Below are 21,004 nucleotides of genomic sequence, written 5' to 3' on the forward strand. Positions count from 1 at the left end.
TAATTTTGCGTTTCCGCAAGCAGAATTGCCTTTGTCCAATGCATAAAAAACGCAAGGCAATTCCGCATGTGGAAAACGCGTGATAAACGCGCGAAAAACGCGCGATAAACGCGTGCGGAATTCCGCATGCGTTTTTCCGGGAGAGGACTTGCATTTATGCAGCAGAAATTTTCTGCTTCATAAATGCAACGTGGGCACATAGCCTTATAGGTACAATAGTACAGGGTGCTCGATACTTGCTGATGGCGCATGAATCCAGGCTGGTATCTGTAGCTATTATATCAAAAGCACCACTCCCCACCAGATATGGAAGTGACTGAAGGCTGTCCAAATGGCGTTGTAATTCCAAAAAGTTGGTTTCACATTTAAAGAATAACTCCGAGTCCTCTTATTTCTGTATCAGGAGGTGATACCTGCCAGGATGCTTGTGCCATCGGTAGATATTGTTCACCTGTCCTAAGGAATAGGACACATGCATGATACCTGCCCATAGGCATGACGTCACCTCATATGTTCTTCCCGGCCGTAATGCGCCGAGCTAGCAGATATCCACGAACCACACTTCAGGGGTCGAAAACCACATGTGGCTTGTGAATCACAGGTTCGGACCCTTGCTTTTAAGGAAACTAGACTGGCAGGCCACATGTAACTTTTCAATCATGATAAAAATTGTTCTGATTATTTTACTTATTTGTTATAGGGATATCTTGACTTGTGTGTACCGGACTATGCCGATATGTGCTTTATTTTACATTTTTAATCCGTCAGTCGTAAGTATGCAAATATTTGCTACCTGATTCATTATTAGCAAACTATTGTTTTAGAATGACTTTCATATTACCTGTGTACTTGCATAACCTTGAGGCGCCTGGGCGTATAATATTGATGACTTATCCTTAAGATACAGTAGGTCATCAATATTAGAATAGTAGCTGATGTACAGTATCAGTCTGTGGCAGCTACGCATTGTACGGAGGGAGCTCTGCTGTTCAGCTCCATTCAATGTTTAGGTCCAACCACAGACAGTGCTAATACCAGCTGTTCAGTGGGGGTGTCAGATGACGTATCTCATCTATCTGATATTGATGACCCATTTTGAGGCTAGTTTATCAATATTATATACCTAGACAACCCCTTTCAGAAAAATATAATTTGGTCAGTGAGTACAAATATTCTGGTGGTCAGTGGGCACAGAATTGTAACGTCCTGTTGTTTTGATAACCCTGGGTGTGATTCCCATATATTCACTCAAGTCAAATGATTACTTTTTCACTATAAAGCCTTTTTTGGGACATGTTTGTCTATTTCTTATTCATTCCTTGATCCTGTGTGTTATAATTGTGAACATTGTCATAATGATATAATCTTGTCTACTATTTTTCACAGAATGGCTTTTTGGGGGTTCTCAAAGGCATTGGGAAGCCAGGAATTGGAGCAATAGCATTTATCTTTGGCTATTGTCTAGTAGCATTTCCTATTGGAGTACCGCTAATGTTTCCAGCAAAATTCGGGATAAAAGGTAAATCCAAAAGAAAACAAAAACGTGATCTAATTCTTCCACAAACATGTGATCTTAAACATTATTAGGGTATGGTCAAAGTTTTCTCACATGGGTTTCAGAGCATATTCCTATTGTCTTCAGTATGTAATACGTTGCCATTCAAATGGATTTGAAAACCACTAGTGGTCACATATTAAAGATGTTTCCATGCGGAAACTGCGGCAAGTAGCCAAAAACTGATTACTGAAATTAACCCGCGTCAATTCAAACTATTGAGTGTGCTGTCAATCCGCCACAGAAATCTAAGGGTTAATTTCAGATTTCTCATCAAATACACAGAGAATATTTCCATAAAAAATTGCCTCACATGTGCTTGGGGAATAGTTATAACTCACTAACTGCAGATACATCATAAAATTTCTTGAAAGAGCAGATGGTGTCTACTTGGTTCCAGGTAATCTAAGAGAAATAAAAAGAGCTATTGCTCGTCAGTTTATATGACCATTGGCTGTAGCACAGATCTACACTGTTAGGATCACAAGTCAAAGTAGTGTTGTAAAATTTGCTGCAACAGTCCTACTAAACTAAATGACACATCCATAAATATGTGTGCTTGCCACCAAATAACCCCAATTCAGACGAATACAACTGATTTTCAGTCTGACATTTCTGCAACAAATCTGCTGTGTGTAAATATAACCTTCGAGGGATCTCGTCATGTGATTCATGCTGCCCAAGCCACAGGCAGCATGTATCGGACATTGGCTGCGTTATTGCAGTCATGTATGTTTTACTCTTAAACACAGCAAAAACACACTTTGCAAAGCAGAACGGGGACTATGTGTCTTGGTTGACTAGACAGGTGCGTTCCTTGGCAGCTTCTACTAGCTGTGGTCCGTTTGACTGGCAGGTCTCTTTTAATGGACATACGTAGACCTCTCATTCCAGTGGATCATGGCTGGGAGAAGATGCTAGGAACTACATCCAACCAACTAATGTTTCAAAGTAAAACATACACAGCTGTAATAACGCAGTCAACATCTGACACATGCTGCCCTTCTTTCAGGCCACATGAATCAGATGACTAGTTCCCTTTAAGGTACCTTTTTGCAGCCAGATCATGGGGTAATCCATAATATGATCTGCATAATATGTTCAATTATAACTATCAACATGGAAAGTGAAAGAATAGGGGCCATACACAAAATACACTCTTGAATATGGCCCGATTTTTATTATTATAACATTATGCAAGAAGTTATAATGCAATCACAGGTGAGACATTATAAAAATACCTAAAAATGCAATTCATGCATACACAAATCCATAGGAACTACCCGAATAAGATGAACTGATGAATTCCTGTCCCTCAATAGGAATAGCCAAATGCAAGGAGTTTGTATGTTCTCCCCGTGTTTGCGTGGGTTTCCTCCGGGTGCTTCGGTTTCCTCCCACACTCCAAACACATACTGATAGGGAATTTAGATTGTGAGCCCCGATGGGGACAGCGATGATGATGTCTGTAAAGCGCTGCGGAATATGTTAGCGCTATATAAAAATAAAGATTATTATTATTATTATTGAATGTAAAGCAAGCCACAAAAGCTCTTGAAAAATTCAAAATAAAGAGTAAAAACATCAAATCCCCATCACATTTCTTTGATTTACAATTATATCTACCAGTCAAACCTATGTTTATGGAGGATAAGGTAATTCATTATCGTGTTTTATTTAAAGTGTAATACTTTACTTGTTAAGTTCTCCATTCAATTAATGCCTATATGCTGTAACATACAATAAACACGCATATCTATTTTTTTATATTGGCAGGTTTTTGGATTGGAATGACAATCGCCTTTGTGTGCATTAATATTTACTTTTTTATTTATTTCTGGAGAATAGACTGGAATCTTATGACAGAAAAGGTAACATTTTTCCTGAGTAAAGTTTATGCATGTAAAGTTGAGGGTGGTTTGTGGCGGCAATATGAAGGCAGGAATGTGCGATTAACTGAAGTTTCGTCTAAGCTTGTTAATAATAGCTTGAAGGATGCATCCAGGTGTGGATTAAGGGTACTTGGGGTCCTGCGCAGTTCACACTGTGTGGGTCTCTCTCACCTAATGGGAAGATCACGCATCAGGTGACATGCCCATGACGAGTCATGTAATGAACACAGTTTTTCACACACATTTTTGTGAGACAATAAAAAAGCAGATACATTTTTTTCTCTTATGCATTGCCCTGCTTAAAGTATTTGACTCCTCAAAAAATCAATAAAAACAACACAAAGAAGCATCAGGTACTATATATAGTAAGAGACGACACTATGTAATAATGGATGGCACTACACATAATAAGGGAGGACATTGTATGTAATAAGGGATTGCACTATACAGAATAAGAAAGGACACTGTCTATTTTTTTCTCTTTATGGTGTTTAATCGATCAGGTTACTTAATTTTACACTTTGATATATTAGACTTTAACAGATGCAGTTGGGTTTGTTTATTTTTGTTTATTATTTTTTAATGGTGGAGAAAGGGTACCATTTTTTTTTCTAGATTTTTAAAAATTTTTTTTTACTTTATATTTTAGTCCTCTAAAGGGAGTTGAACCTGCAATTGTCTGATCGCTTATACTACATACTGCAATTGTAAAGTATTGCATTTAATAGTAAAGATCACAGCCTCCTATGGTGACCGACCAACAGCCGGATTTCACAGGAGTATCACCATGGCAGGCATGGGGCCCTTCAGCAGATCCCTGGCTGCCATGTCAACCCATCGGCACCCCACAATTGCTTCACGGTGGGGCTGATGGGCACTTGGAATGGCGCGCCCCCAGACCGTGCACCTTTAATGTTACTGTCAGAGATTAACAGCTACATTTAAATGGTCAACAACAGTGGATACAATTCAGCTCTGCTTAGAGGCAAATGCTGGCTATGTAACAACCAACGGATTTTCCACATCTAATGCAAGTCTATGGGGAAAATCTGCTCATAAAACTCTGTGTACCCACAAGAGAAATTTACATGTTGTGGATTTGAAACAAGCACCACAGGTGAGTGTACGCGGAGTAAAAAATAAGCACAGTGGGCATGAGATTTCTATAAATCTTATCCACTTTAATGGAACTGTAGGACGATGCAGCAAAAATATGCAGCGTCAAAAACTATCCAAAAACTTATTATGGGCACACAGCGGGTAGCAGGTCATGGCTGTGCGTCACAGCCATTATCTGCCGGGTATAGGGTGAGCTCACCATTAAGCCAGCTCCATACGTCCACTCCTGACTTGCACTGTACATGTACAACAGATGTCGGTAAGCGGTAAAAGATATTTGCTTTTTCACAATTGGCGCTTCCCTGTATGGAAATTAGATGTGCCCCAGAAAAAAATCAAAGTGAGCAAGTTTTTCTGAGGATCACTTTCAGTGTGTTCACAGTAGATTGGGAAAATTGCATATTTAGGATGCTTTTGATTGAGGCATTGTCATCAATGCTAGACTAGCCTAGAAATAGTGGCATCCCATAGCACATGGCCGCCACTGCCCGGCTTCTCACTTTCATCGGTATCTGCATCCTCTATCAAAGCAGCGAATACATTTCCAGGATCACGATGGCAGATTTAATTTTCCTGCAATCTGGCAAAGTTTTTATAAGAATAATCTGCTAGTAAATCAAGCAATGCCTAGAACATGTCTCATTAGAAAAAGTTACATTGGCAGGCCAAAGACTGAAAACTGACTATACAGTGGTGTGCTAAGTCCTCATGCACACAACTGTATTTTACCTGCATCTTCTACAAAACTGGACACCCACAGAAGTGCAAAGGGCCTTTATTGTATCTTCACTTTCCTCCAATTTCATGATTTTTTTTTCTTTCCAATTCTGTATGAATACATTGCATTCTATGGTGTATGGATATGTATTATAGACTGTGTCCCAAGCCCATTGCCTCAGTGGCGAGAGCATCAGAACCTTCACAATTTGCCTACTGCTGCTTAACAATAGTAACATGCTCGTTTAAAATTAACAAAATTCCCTACACCAAAAATCACATTTAATTTAAAATATTGAAATATATGTTGTATTCCAGGCCAAGGAGCGTGCCGGTTTGAAAAAGGACCCAGTTCCATTTTTAGAAGGTTACACTGATACCCCAGGTATGTACCATGTCTGTACAGGACCACTATACACTTTTGTTTTTGCTCCCATTTTCCATGAGCTGAATTCAAAGTTCTAAGACTTTTTCTATGTACATCAAAGACCTTTTTCTCTCAAATATTGTTCACAAATTTGTCTAAATCAGTGTTAGTGAGAACTTCTCCTTCGCCGAGATAATCCATCCACCTCACAGATGATGCATATCCAGATGCTGATTGGAAAGCACGATTATTGCACAGGTGGGCCTTAGGCTGGCCACTATAAAAGGCCACTCTAAAATGTGCAGTTTTACAGTATTGGAGAGGTCTGAAAACCAGTCAGTATCTGGTGTGACCACCATTTGCCTCACAGTGCAACACATCACCTTCACATAGAGTTAACCACTTCACGCCAGAGCCTGTTTTTGCCTTCGTGACCGGGCCAATTTTTTCAATTCTGACCACTGTCACTTTATGAGGTAATTACTCTGGAACGCTTCAACGGATTCCCCTGATTCTGAGATTGTTTTTTCGTGACATATTGTACTTCATGATAGTGGTAAAATTTCTGCGATATCACTTGCGTTTATTTGTGAAAAAATCGGAAATTTGGCGAAAACTTTGAAAATTTTGCAATTTTCAAACTTTGAATTTTCATGCCCCTAAATCAGAGAGATATGTTACACAAAATAGTTAATAAATAACATTTCCCACATGTCTACTTTACATCAGCACAATTTTGGAACCAAAATTTTTTTTTTTGTTAGGGAGCTATAAGGGTTAAAAGTTGACCAGCGATTTCTCATTTTTCCAACAAAATTTACAAAAACATTTTTTTAGGGACCACATCATATTTGAAGTCACTTTGAGGGGTCTTTATGACAGAAAATACCCAAAGTGACACCATTCTAAAAACTGCACCCCTCAAGGTGCTCAAAACCACATTGAAGAACTTTATTAACCCTTCAGGTGCTTCACAGGAATTTTTGGAATGTGGAAGAAAAAAATTAACATTTAACTTTTTTCACAAAAATGTTACTTTAGACCCAATTTTTTTTATTTTCGCAGGGGTAACAGGAAAAAATGAACCCCAACGTTTTTTGTGCAATTTCTCTTGAGCGCGCTGATACCCCATATGTGAGGGAAAACCACTGTTTGGGCGCACTGCAGGGTTCGGAAGGGAAGGAGCGCCATTTGACTTTTTGAATGTAAAATTTGCTTGAATAATTAGCGGATGCCATGTTGCATTTGGGGAGCCCCTGATGCGCCTAAACAGTGGAAACCCCCCACAAGTGACACCATTTTGGAAACTAGACCCCTCAGGGAACTTATCTAGATGTGTGGTGAGCACCTTGAACCCCCAGGTGCTTCACAGAAGTATGGAACATTGAGCCGTAAAAATAAAATTTTCACATTTTTGCAACAAAAATGTTTTTCAGCCTCCAATTTTGCATTTTCATAAGGGTAACAGGACAAATTGCACCATGCAGTTTTTTGTGCAATTCCACCTGAGCACGCTGATACTCCATATGTGGGGGAAAACCACTGTTTGGGTGCACGGCAGGGCTCGGAAGGGAAGGTGCGCCATTTGACTTTTTGAATGTAAAATTTGCTTGAATAATTAACAGACACCATGTTGATTTTGGGGAGCCCCTAATGCGCCTAAACAGTGGAAACCCCCCACAAGTGACCCCATTTTGGAAACTAGACCCCTTAGGGAACTTATCTAGATGTGTGGTGAGCACCTTGCACCCCCAGGTGCTTCACAGAAGTTTATAATATTGAGTCGTAAAAATAAAATTTTCACATTTTTCCCACAAAAAATGTTTTTCATCCCCTAATTTTGCATTATCATAAGGGTAACAGGAGAAATTGCACAATTAAATTTGCTGTGCAATTTCTCCTGAGTATGCCGATACCCCATATGTGGGGGAAAACCACTATTTGGGTACACTGCAGTGTTCGGAAGGGAAGGAGCGCCATTTGACTTTTTGAATGTAAAATTTGTTTGAATAATTAGCGGACGCCATGTCGCCTTTGTGGAGCCCCTAATGTGCCTAAACAGTGGAAACCCCCCACAAGTGACACCATTTTGGAAACTAGACCCCTTAGGGAACTTATCTAGATGTTTGGTGAGCACATTGGGAGACATAATAAACAAATCAGTAGCAGGTGAATAATTGGTTTTATTTATTTTTTACGCCGTTCCTCGTGCGGTATAAGTGATTAGACGACTTTATTCTCCGGGTCGGTGCGATTACAGAGATACCAGATTTATATCGGGTTTTTCTGACTGACAGCTGTCACACACTAAGAGACGCTTTTTTTTTTTGCAAAATCTAGTTTTTGCATCGCCATATTTTGAGAGCTATAATTTTTCCATATTTCGGCCGACAGAGTCATGTGATGGCTTGTTTTTTGCGGGACGAGTTGACATTTTTATTGGTACCATTTTTGGGTACGTGACATTTTTTGATCGCTTTCTATTCCGTTTTTTAGGGAGGTAAAATTAACAAAAAACAACAATTTAGGAATTGTTTTTTGAGGTTTTTTTTTTATGCCGTTCTGCGTGTGGTAAAAGTGATAAGGCAGCATTATTCTTCGGGTCAGTACGTTTACAGCGATACTACACTTACTGTATATTTTTTTATGCTTTGGCGCTTTTACACAATAAAACTATTTTATAGAAAAAATATTTTTTTTGCATCACTTTATTCTGAGCGCTATAACTTTTTTATTTTTCGGCTGATGGAGCTGTATGGCGGCTTTTTTTTTGCGGAACAAGATGACGTTTTCAGCGGTACCATTTTTATTTCCATTTTGCTTTTTGATCGCATTTTTTTCCACTTTTTGTTTGGCGATATGAGGAAAAAGCATAGTTTTTTGCTCCGTTTTTTATTTTTATTACGGTGTGAACAGAAGGAGTTAATTAGTGTGACAGTTTTATAGCTCGGGTTGTTTCGGACGCGGCGATACCAAATATGTGTACTTTTTTTGTTTTTGCATAAATATACGGATTTATCGGTTTAATATTTTATTTATTTATTTTTATTTATTTTGTGATTTTTTTTTTAACAGTTTCAAAACATTTTTTTTACTTTTTTTTTTACATTTTTACTTAGTCCCTGTATGGGACATTAATTTTTATTTTTCTGATCACTGATCTCATGTAATGTAATAGACATGTATTACATTACATGACATCTTTGCTGACTGTTTCACAGTCAGTGTGTCCTGCCAGGCTTCAGCTGCAGGCTGACCCTGGCAGGACACCATATATGGCAGATCTGGAGGCGGTCATGTGACCTCCAGCTGCCATAGCAATGCCAGGTCCTGGAAGCTATCAGGGGTCGTCAGAGAGGTAAGACAACCCCCTCTCCTCTGTCTATCTTCTATATGCCGCGATCACTATAGATCGCGGCATATAGAAGACAGCAAAGGGTTAACATCACTGGGACCTGATCCAATCAGGTCCCGATAATGTCCCCTATCAGAGCTATCGCTCTGCACCGCTCCCGCAGCGCTTGCAGGACCCTCGGGGTCCTGAGCGCTGCGGGACCACCCACCGTTTTTAAACGTCGGCGCTGCACAGAGCCCAGGCAGCGCCGACGTTTATCTACAGTGGGCCGTCGCGAAGCGGTTAATCAGGTTGTTGATTGTGGCCTGGGAATGTTTTTCCACTCCTCTTCAATAGCTGTGCGAAGGTGCTGGATACTGGCAGGAACTTGAACACGCTGTTGCATGCTCCGATCGAGAGCATCCCAAACATGCTTAATGGGTGACCTGTCCGGTGAGTATGCTGGCTATGCAAGAACTGGGATGTTTTCAGTATCAAGGAATTGCATACAGATCCTTGCAACATGGGACCGTGCATTATCATGCTGCAACATGAGGTGATGGTCATGGATGAATAGCACAACAATGGGCCACGGGATCTCGTCACAATATCTCTGTGCATTCAAAATGTCATCAATAAAATGCACTTGTGTTCATGGTCCATGACATATGCCTGCCCATAACTCTACCGCCACCATCGGGAACTCGGTTCACAATGTTGACATCAGCAAACCGCTCACCCACACAACGCCATACATGCAGTCTGCCATCTGCCCTGTACAGTGAAAACCGGGATTCATTCATGAAGAGAACTCCTCTGCAATGTGCCAGACGCCATCAAATGTAAGCATTTGCCCACTCAAGTCGGTTATGATGACGAAATACAGGCAAGTGGAGACCCCGATGAGGACAACGAGCATGCAAATGGGCTTCCCTGAGACTGTTTCTGACAGTTTGTGCAGAAATTCTTTAATTATGCAAACCAATTGTTGCAGCAGCTGTCTGGATGGCTGGTCTCAGACAAGCTTATAGGTGAAGATGCAGGATGCTGAGGTCCTGGACTGGCGTGGTTACACATGGTCTGCAGTTGAGGCCGGTTAGATGTAATTCTCTGAAACGTCTTTGAAGACGGCTTATGGTAGAAAAATGAACATTCAATTCTTGGGCAACAGCTCTGGTGGACATTCCTGCAGTCACTTGCCAACTGCACGCTTCCTTAAAACTTGCGACATCTGTGGCATTGTGCTGTGATAAAACTGCACATTTTAGAGTGGCCTTCTATTGTGGCCAGTCTAAGCCTCACCTGAGCAATAATCAAGCTGTCTAATCAGCATCTTGATATGCCACATCTGTGAGGTGGATGGATTATCTCCGGAAAGGAGAAGTTCTCACTAACGCAGATTTAGACAAATTTGTGAATAATATTTAAGAGAAAAAAGGCCTTTGGTGTACATAGAAAAAGTCTTACATCTTTGAGTTCAGCTCATGGAAAATCATACCAAGAAGAATCATTTCAGAACTTTTTCCAGCTTTAATATCAACCATAATCTGTACAAATGTACAAATAAACTGAAATCTTACTGGATGGAAAAATAATGAACTAATATAATATGGTTGCTTAAATATGCACACCCTTAAACTAATACTTTGTTGAAGCACCCATTGAATTTGACAGTATTCAGTCTTTTGGGTAGGAGTCTATCAGCATGGTACATCATCTAGAATTAGCAGTCTTTACCCACTCTTCCTTGAAGTAGCGCTCCACATCTGTCAGATTGTGTTTTGCCCTCTTCATGTCAACTCCCAGATTTTCAATTGGATACAAGTCTGGACCCCAGCAGGGCCATTCCAAAAGTTTGATCATCTTTTGGTGGAGCTATTCTTTAGTTGATTTGGAGGTATGCTTAAGGTTGTTGCCATGCTGACACGTGAAATTCCTCTTCATCCTCAGATTTATAGCAGAGGCCTGAGGTTTTGTTTCAAAATTGACTGTTTGGAATTCTTCATAATTAGTGTTGAGCATTCCGATACTGAAATATCGGGTATCGGCCGATATTCGCGGTATCGGAATTCCGATACTTAATTCCGATACTTTTAGAATATCGAATACCGGAATCGGAAGTTCCCATATTGTCTGCGCTCTGCAGTGTCTCTGAAGGATGACAAGCTGGATGGCAGCGCTCAGCTGCGATCCAGCCTGTCATCAGAATGCCATCCCAGCGTGGGAGAATTCTCCTGAATGTTTAAAAGCCGGCGGGCGGTAAAAAGCCGCCGGCTTTTAAACAATCACACAGCCCCATACTGCTTCCCCGCAGCCTCCCACCCCGATCCTCTGCTCCCCTCGCCACCTCCCATCCCGATCGTAAGTTAGGACCGGGCGGGGAGCGCAGCACCAAGGAGCGGGGAGCGAAGGACCCGGGCGGGGAAGCCGGCAGTGAAAAGACTTCACCGCCGGCTTTCCCGTTCTGTGCTGCGCTTTCCCGCCGGTTATTTCAAATGAACAGCTGAGGTATCAGGTGATGCCGATCAGCTGTTCATTTGAAGTCGCCGTGGTGCCCTCGGAGGGTTCATGTGAGTTCATGCTTGACTGCATTGCATGAACTCACATGAACTTTCCCACGGCCGCACAGGTCAGCCTCGCCTCCCAGACCCGTCATGATTAGTGTGTGTGGGTGTGTGTGCGGGTGTGCGCGGTGTCTGTGCGATGTCTGCGGGTGTGTGCGGTGTCTGTGCGATGTCTGCCGGTGTCTGCGTGCAGGCAGACATAGGCCGATGTGACACTACTACTCCCATCGGCCTATGTCTGTAACCCGTCCACTCGTGCCAGCAGGATCAGCTTGATGGGAGCAGTTCCCATCAGCCTGATCCTGCTATTTAAACTGCCCCATGGTCCCCAATAAATTTTAAATACATGTCATTGGTGGCCAGTGGTTACCTACAATAAATTAGTTTATACATTACCTGTCCCCGCCGATCGCCACCTAAAATAAAGTAAAAAATAAAAAACTACACCTATACTCACCTAGACACCTAATTCCCCGAAGCCATCGATCTCCTGTAATAAAATCTAAAATAATAAACCACCTTATCCTTACCCCTCCGTAGTAGTCCACGAGTGTCCCACGATGATATCCAGTTTAGAGTAGCCACATAGAATGTGACCGCTCTGAACCGCTGCCGCCGCTAGAATGACGAGGCCGTAAAGCAGCCCCGTCATTGCATAAGCGGGTTCGCCGGAGTTCAGGCAACGCTGCTCCGGTTAGCTGCTTTACGGCCCCGCTGTACCGTGAGAAATTCCCACGGTACAGCAGTGCCGTAAAGGAGGTCTCCGGAGCTGCGCTGACTGAATGCACTCCGGTGACCTCAGTCAGGGGCTCACGCTGCCGGGAGCGGACGTGTTCCCGGCAGCGTGAGCTTACAGCAGCAATGACAGCTGTCACATCTCCAGATGTGACAGCTGTGCATGGGAGATCAGCGCAGGAACGTGGACAGGTAACTATTTTTTTTTTAGTAAACTAAGAATTAAATAAAATGGTGTGTTTTATTTCAAATAAATTATTTTTTTCTGGGTGTAGTGTGTGTTTTTTATTTTTAACACTTTGTAGGTTAGTAATGGGGGTGTCTTATAGACGCCCATCATTACTAACCTGGGCTTCATGGCAGCTGGCGCTGACATGAACCCCACCACTATTACCCCCTGCCACCGCACCAGGGTAGCGTGGAAGAGCAAGGCTAAGTGCCAGAATTGGCGCATCCTATGGATGCGCCATTTCTGGGGCGGCTGGTGTTTCTTGACTGGGAGGGGGCCAATATTCATGGCACCCTTCCTGGGCTATTAATATCAGCCCCCAGCAGTCTGCCTAGCCTTTGCTAGCTATTAAAAATAGGGGGGACCCCACGTCATTTTTTTGGGGGGTCTCCCATTTTAATAGCTAGTAAAGGGTAGGTATTCAGCTGGGGGCTGATATTAGTAGCCTGGGAAGCTCCGTGGGTATTACCCCCTTCCCAGGCTTCAAACATCTGCCCCAGCCATCTGCTTAACCTCCGCTAGAGACTAAAATTATGGGGGATCCCACGCCAATTTTATTTTTAATAAATCCTTTATTTTAACACTAAATGACACTTGAGGGGTTAATAAAGATGCAGTCCCTAAATTATTATTTATTTTTTAATTAATTTTTCCCAAAAATTTTGACGTGGGCTTTGCCATATTTTTGTATGCCGGCCAGGTACAGCAGGCAGGAACGGGCTGCCCCCAACTCCCAGCTGCCTATTTGTACCTGGCCGGACACAACAATATAGGGAAGCCCTTTTTTTTTAAATTATTTCATTAAATAATTTAAAAAAAATTGACGTGGGGCTTCGCACTATATTTGTGTCCAGCCAGGTACAGCAGGCAGGAACGGGCTGCCCCCAACCACCAGCTGCCTATTTGTACCTGGCCGGACACAACAATATAGGGAAGCCCTTTTTTTTTTTAATTATTTCATGAAATAATTAAAAAAAAATTGACGTGGGGCTTCGCCCTGTTTTTGTGTCCAGCCAGGTACAACTAGGCAGCTGGGGGCAGGAATTCGCAGCGCTGGGAGGCCCAAGCTTTCTGGGCCACCCGCGCTGCAAATTGCAGCCCGCAGCCACCCCGGAAAATGGCGCGTTCATAGAAGCGCCATCTTCTGGCGCTGTACCCAACTCATCCAGGGCCCTGGTGCGGTGGCTCAATGGGTAATAAAGGGGTTAGGGCCAGCTTGGCATTATCAGCTGGCCCTAAGCCCGAAATTCATGGGGTCACGCCAATATTAGACATGACCACCATGAATTTCTAGTAAAGTATTTAAAAAAAACACAACACCCAGAATAAAGTCCTTTAATTGAAATAAACACACAATTCTTTATTGTTCTAAATTAAACTATACTTACCATCATGCCCATTCCAGCTGAAGCCAACGATCTCCTGCAATAAAAGAAAAATAATAAAGCAACCTCATCCTTACCTTTCCATGGTTCCCACGACGGCTCCAGCTCTGCTACATCGAGATGACAGGCTGGCCCGCAGCAGAACGCTGCCATCCAGCCTGTCATCCCGCACACACTGAGAAGCGCAGGCATGCTTGCGCTCCTCAGTGTCTCGCTGTGACGGCATCCAGATGAGCCGAGGTCATGTCCAATGAACTCTGCTCACCTCATGCACGTCACTGACAGCGTGGGAAAATTCTCCTGCACTCAGCGCTTCAGCGTGAGAATTCTCCCACGCTGTCAGTGACGTGCATGAGGTCAGCTGAATTCATTGGACATGAACTCACCTCATGCACGTCACTGACAGCGTGGGAAAATTCTCACGCTGAAGCGCTGAGTGCAGGAGAATTTTCCCACGCTGTCAGTGACGTGCATGAGGTGAGCCGAGTTCATTGGACATGACCTCGGCTCATCTTTATGCCGTCACAGAGAGACACTGAGGAGCGCAAGCATGCCTGCGCTTCTCAGTGTGTGCGGGATGACAGGCTGGATGGCAGCGTTCTGCTGCGGTCCAGCCTGTCATCTCGATGTAGCAGAGCTGGAGCCGTCGTGGGAACCATGGAAAGGTAAGGATGAGGTTGCTTTATTATTTTTCTTTTATTGCAGGAGATCGTTGGCTTCAGCTGGAATGGGCGTGATGGTAAGTATGGTTTAATTTAGAACAATAAAGAATTGTGTGTTTATTTCAATTAAAGGATTTTATTCTGGGTGTTTGTGTTTTTTTTTTAACTTTGACTATGGGGTTAGTAATGGGGGTGTCTTATAGACGCCTCTCCATTACTAACCTGGGCTTGATGTCAGCTGGCATTATAAGCTGACATCAACCCCAACCCTATTACCCCACTGCCACCGCTACAGGGCAGTGGGAAGAGCGAGGCTAAGTGCCAGAATTGGCGCATCCTATGGATGCGCCATTTCTGGGGCGGCTGACGGCTGGTGTTTCTAGCCTGGGAGGGGGCCAATATTCATGGCACCCTTCCTGGGCTATTAAGATCAGCCCCCAGCTGTCTGCCTAGCCTTTGCTAGCTATTAAATTAGGGGGGACCCCACGTCATTTTTTTGGGGGGGTCCCCCATTTTAATAGCTAGTAAAGGCTAGGTATTCCGCTGGGGGCTGATATTAGTAGCCTGGGAAGCTCCGTGGGTATTACCCCCTTCCCAGGCTTCAAACATCTGCCCCAGCCGTCTGCTTAACCTCCGCTAGAGCCTAAAATTACAGGGAACCCTACGCCAATTTTTTTTTAAATAAATCCTTTATTTTAACACTAAATGACAAGTACAGTAATCAACACTGTCACTGTACTTCATATATTTGTGACTGACATGTTTCTATCTATCTAATCTTTGTGTGATTCTCTATTCCTTCTATTCTAAATTGTCGGGTACCGCTGCTGAATTGCCGGCCGGCTTTTTTAAAGAGACGGTGCATGAAAACACTATTATTTTTTTTAATAACTCCTTTACACTAAATGACAAGTACAGTAAGCAACACTGTCACTGTACTTCATATATATGTGACTGACATGTTTCTATCTATCTAATCTATGTGTGAAGCTCTATTCTTTCTGTTGTAAATTGTCGGGTACCGGTGTATGCCGCTGATGAATTGCCGGCTTTTCATGTAATACATTCTACATTATTCTTAGTTGTTTTACTTCATGTAGAATTAACCTACAAGGAAAGAAAGGGTTTATTTTCATTCCGATATTTCTGTCCCATTGACTTGCATTGGTTTCCGGTATCAGAATCGGCGATATCCGATACTTTTTGGGTATCAGTCCGATCCAATCCGATACGATATTTCCTGATATCGGAAGGTATCGCTCAACACTATTCATAATTCATTCCACCTTGACTGAAGCCCCAGTTCCAGCTGCCAAAAGCATAATGCTGCTCCTACCATGCTTCACTCTGGGTATGATGTTCTTTTGGTGATGCATAGTGTTGACTTTGAGCCAAACATAAACTTTTTGGCCATTATTCCAAAAGGTAACTTTGGTCTCATTGAATCGTAACATTTTCCTACATGCTTTTGGCATACTTGATGTAGGTTTTGGCAAAACATAGCCCGGTTTGGAGGTTTTTCTTTGTAATAAAATAATTCCATCTTGCAACCCTATCCTGCAGGACAGAAATATGAAAATATGGTAGATTGTTGTCACATACAGTACACAACCAGTATTTCTGCAGTTCCTTTAATGTAGTCCTCTAGGCAGTGTCCTGGACCAATTTTCTTCTCGGGTGCCAAGTGATGCTAATTCAGATGGCGAAAAGGTGCACTCAGCTTCGTCCACTATACGACTTTGTACTTATTGGTTTGGGTGGCGACACACTCCCTTTAACAACTCACCAGACTGAAGAGGAGCTTAAATTAATGACATGATGGGTTCCTGAAGAAAAACTAAAAGTAACACATTACCTCCCTTTTTTGTGACAGACTATATTGAATTGAAAAATTATGCTTCCTTGGACTCCTCCAGCAGAGAAACAGAGACACTGGAGACTGTAGAAAAGCCAGTATCAAAGAAGTTAATCATATGTCGAGCGTTCCAGGCACTAGCAGCTATTTCCACCTTTTTTATTGGACTTATCATAAAATTAACAGTTAATCAGCACTAGTGAAGAAATAAAGGCCCTTGATGTGTGACCTCAATAATTAAAATAATGCCTAACTTCCAGATTCAAAAGAAGTAAAATAAATGAATTCATAGCTGCTACATGCCGTAATCCTGCTGAATTGTATATGTGTTTAATTTATTACAATCGTGTGCTTTACAAAGAGATAGGAACATGATTAATTAAGTTTGAGTTTTGTGGTGTATGGAAAAGTATCTTTCGAGTGGACAGACTGCCGCTGCTTTAGCAGAACCACAGACTTTTTTTTTTTTGTTTTAATAAAAACAAGTTTTATCACCTAAGAAATACCTGGTGGTAGAAAATAATTCAGATACAGTCCGGAAATATAATGTTTGAAAATTCTCCATCCCAAGAACTTTCTCAAAAGCTGAACAGGTTGTAGTGGGTAAATTGATGACCATACCATCATCTCTTTATTTTCTTCTTTCATATTACGTTGAATGTATTTTATTGCATAAAGATCCCAAAAAGGAATTATCTGGTATCAATTGTCGTTCATCTTATCATGTGACAGCTTATTATTAGGTAATCCACAATACTGTACATTTCTATTATAAAAACTATAGAGGGTTTAGTTTTGACTCGAACATGTACAGTGCCTTTGGCAATTTTTTTTTCTTCCATTAGATCAACGGACCTTAAACTCTGGCGACCCACACGGACATTAAATATGCTTTATAAATGTAGAAGTTGCATTACAGCACTCAGATTATTATTATGAAGCACAAACGACAACACTCTTCTTCAGTTACGTTGCAACTTTATTTGTAAATGTTAACGTCCAAAACATTATTTCGTCAGATTAGTAAACAGTTTTAAAGATCAGAAGGAAAAAAAAAAGGATGCATTTAATTAAGAAGATCCATTTAATCTGACGTGGAATTTTATAAGAAAGCAATTTTAAGGTCATTTTATTTCAGTGCAAAACTAATTTTTATAAAAAAAAAAAAAACAAATCCCCAATCTAAGTAGTTTCAGGCTGTATTATAAAAGATAAAAAACACTGTGTACTTCTATTGGTATATAGTTCCCTATAAGCTTCCGCTGTTAATATACCATTTCAATGGAGGAGATAGATCAAGACCTCTTCCTTCAAAAGTTCACCAAAAAGTGGCTGCCTTCTCCCTGTTATTTAAGAGTGGTCCATCCTGAAGATATCTGGATGGCACTGTGCAGGAAAAACTCTGATGCAGCGCTCACCGCATGATCTGTGGTGTCCCAGAGTTTGGATGCCCACTAGTCATGCACATCGTTGGCATATCCTAGTGCTGTGCCATCACTTTTCAAGATGGGAACAACGCTTTGGAAAAATATTAATTTCGAATCATGTAATGATGGAGTTTAATGAATTATTAGTAGATTCGTAAATTTTAATGAATAACTGCAGAAATTTCCTATAATTTTCCATATCTTCTTTTCCATGTGATGGTAAAAATGTATAACAGTCATTATTTTAGTGGTATAATGGGATTGATAAAGGAATTGAAGCATTTACCATTAGTAAACTGAATAGTCCTATATATAATATAAGAAGCAAATGACATAGAATGGAATGATGCAGAAATATGAGTAGCAAGCAGTGGGCACCTTTTTTTACCAATTAAATAGTATTCACGGCTAGTCTCACATTGCTAAAAAAAATAGCTATTATTGCAACATGAATGGGTGATATTAAATCCACTAGCACAATAATAAGGAATCTAATGGATGTCTTGATATTATCAATAGGTGACAGATCCTCTTTCCAATGGCTGTTCCCTTCTTCGAAATGTATGACATATCTAGAGAATATGCCATAAAAGTCAGCTAGATTCAGGTCCTCCTTTTAGGATGTGCATCTACACCAGGAATGTCAAATTCAAATACACAGAGGACCAAAATTAAAAATTGGACAAAGTTGCGGGCCAACCTTGATATTTATTAAAAAAGTGTCCACAATTATGGAAGCTTTTCCTTATCATCTAATATGGAAACAAACTTAAAGGGGTTGTCCCACGTACATTTTATTTAATAAATCTTAAGTGACGGACCACATTACCGGAGCATCGGGTGTTTCCTCGCAGGCAGAGGCGTACAAAGAAATCATGGGGTCCCATAGCAGAAGTTCTAATTGGGCCCCACGCCCTTCCAAAAAAAACAAACCCCTTAATATTCGGTGGGGTAACAGAAGAGCATATCTCACAACTTTGCAACCCTTACAAAGTAATTTTCCTTTGAAGCCCCTAGATTGCCCTTTCATTGCTCTCAAAGTATTATGCCAATGCACGGTATGATGATCCTACTGTGCCTCCCCTTAATTCCCCTGGCAAAGTATGATGACCCCAATACAGCATAATGACCCAACTGCGATCCCATACAGTATAATGGGCCCCATCTAGTCCTCCATTCAGAATAATGGTGCCACGTAGTCCTCCATATGGCATCGCAAGCCAAATATAATCACCCTGAGGGCCAGATTTGGCCCGCAGGCCAGGGTTTGACACATATGATCTACACAGAGTACAGGGATCCTATGATCCAGTCTCAGCGCCAATGTAAAAGGCAAGCTGTCAGTGCATTAACTTTAATGGGTGTTCTGAAAATAGCTGAGCACTTGCCATCTACCCTTTCACAGCAGAACTGGTAATACAGCAGCTATGGAAGGCATAAGGCACCCCCATACACAGACTAATGTTGGCCGAACACGCCAATATCAAAGTGCTCGAACAACAGTCTAATGTGTATGGTGGTCTGCGAAAGATTATCATCAGGGAAGATAAGGATCTGGCATGTCTGACTTTGGACGGCTGGCAGTAGGTCTCCCGTATGTAACACAGGAGCGCTCCGCCAGTTGAACTCTATTGTGTATGGAAGAGCAGGGTGAGATGGCTGCCGGCTAAACAATGGATCAAATCATCGTTTGCCTGACAACTATTTAATGTGTATGGGGGCTTTAGATTTGTGCTGAAACAGAAGACATTTGTACATAGAGTAGAATGAAAGGTGCTTATACAATGCATAGACTTTTAATTAGAAACAACCAGGAACAATGGACTTGGATACCAGGCTCCCAACTTTAGATCATCTGTAAAATAAAGCATTTTATTTTAGAAAGTTATTACACAAAAACCTGATTATAATATGACATCTACTGTATTATCTTTTCATCTAATTTTGGAGCAATACTTCATTGTGACCATGCATTGTTTATATGACTTATTAAGGGGGTTTTCTGGATTTATTGTGATAAAGCTAAAGCAGTGTAAATTTGAAAACTCTAAAAATATTCTGTGTTACAATTCAACATCTCTGTAGCTTTCAGTGAATGGTGACATTCTTGTTTACATCTCAGGCCATGTTACCATCTAGTGTAAATGCTGCATTTTCTTGTGCAGAAAATCGGCAGCATTTAACAACTCAAGCAAAGTACATGTGATTCCGGAGAATCTCACACCCACTGAGGGTTTAAAGATGCCGTTGAACTATGGAGCAGATAAAAGTGTTTACACCACATTTCTAGTGTAAAACACCTCAATAAGTCCCAATATTTTTGCGCAACTTGGAAATTGCGCAAAAATATTGCGACTTTTGGCAGTGTTAACAGATTGCAAAGTGACCAACTGCAAATAATGCAATAAGAGGCTTTTTAACACCTGTGGCAGATAATAGATCAGCACATGCCACATGAACACTTTCTGCTGTTTGATTCTGTTCCAGAATATATAAAATATAAAAAGGTGTAATAAAAAGAAAAAAAAATAAAAAGCAAAAACATGCAAATTATATACATTTCTTTGGTGTTTTTCTACAAGATAATGCATGCAAAATGACAGGTAAAAGGCTTAAAAATGAACACTGTCTTCTTCATAAAATATACTGGATGCTACATACAATTGCAGCAAAAACGATTCACTTAAAATCTGCAACTTATGACATGGCCCCACCATCAGTATATGGTCAGTATTTTTTCTCAGGAGTGGAAGACAAAACTAGGTGAGGAACAACCAGAGAAAAGGTATAATAGTAACAAGTCACCAATTCTGCATTTATCACCCACTCCTGGTTTTGGCTCCCACTCCTGAGAAAAAAATACTGACCGAATACTGATAGTGGGGCAGTGGCCTTACCGGAATAGGGTACAAATGGACAGAGATCAGTTACTTTTCTACTTTAATATTGCTCAATAGAGGTTGGAAATTTACAGTGGCATGTAAAAATTTGGGCATCCTTGGTCAAAATTACCATTATTGTGAACAGTTAATCATCGGTCCACAGGACTTGTTTCCAAAATGCATCAGGCTTGTTTGGATGTTCTTTTGCATCCTTATGACGCCAAATTTTATGGTGCGGACGCAGGAGAGGCTTTCTTCTGTTAACTCTTCCATGAAGGCCA

At 41.3% G+C, this 21,004-nt stretch overlaps 2 protein-coding genes across 4 annotated transcripts in view; one reads left to right on the forward strand and one right to left on the reverse strand.

Moving 5' to 3' along the window:
- The window catches only part of LOC141214756 (multidrug and toxin extrusion protein 1-like), a 90,098-nt gene extending 69,293 nt beyond the window's left edge, over nt 1–20,805 (forward strand). Inside the window, exons 13-17 of the mRNA XM_073665466.1 lie at nt 701–770; nt 1,387–1,519; nt 3,332–3,426; nt 5,602–5,668; nt 16,433–20,805. Coding sequence (XP_073521567.1) covers nt 701–770; nt 1,387–1,519; nt 3,332–3,426; nt 5,602–5,668; nt 16,433–16,614 — 547 coding nt within the window. The 3' untranslated portion in view covers nt 16,615–20,805. The remainder of the gene's footprint in view (nt 1–700; nt 771–1,386; nt 1,520–3,331; nt 3,427–5,601; nt 5,669–16,432) is intronic.
- ALDH3A2 (aldehyde dehydrogenase 3 family member A2) overlaps nt 18,401–21,004 on the reverse strand; it is a 53,831-nt gene continuing 51,227 nt past the window's right edge. For all 3 annotated transcript variants that reach the window (XM_073665469.1, XM_073665467.1, XM_073665468.1), the window contains one exon: nt 18,401–19,696. In XM_073665469.1, coding sequence (XP_073521570.1) covers nt 19,688–19,696 — 9 coding nt within the window. In that variant the 3' untranslated portion in view covers nt 18,401–19,687. The remainder of the gene's footprint in view (nt 19,697–21,004) is intronic.

This window comes from Phyllobates terribilis, unplaced genomic scaffold (genome assembly GCF_046119375.1).
Source record: "Phyllobates terribilis strain yellow unplaced genomic scaffold, ASM4611937v1 Scaffold_2__4_contigs__length_985480577, whole genome shotgun sequence".
Lineage (NCBI taxonomy): Eukaryota > Metazoa > Chordata > Amphibia > Anura > Dendrobatidae > Phyllobates > Phyllobates terribilis.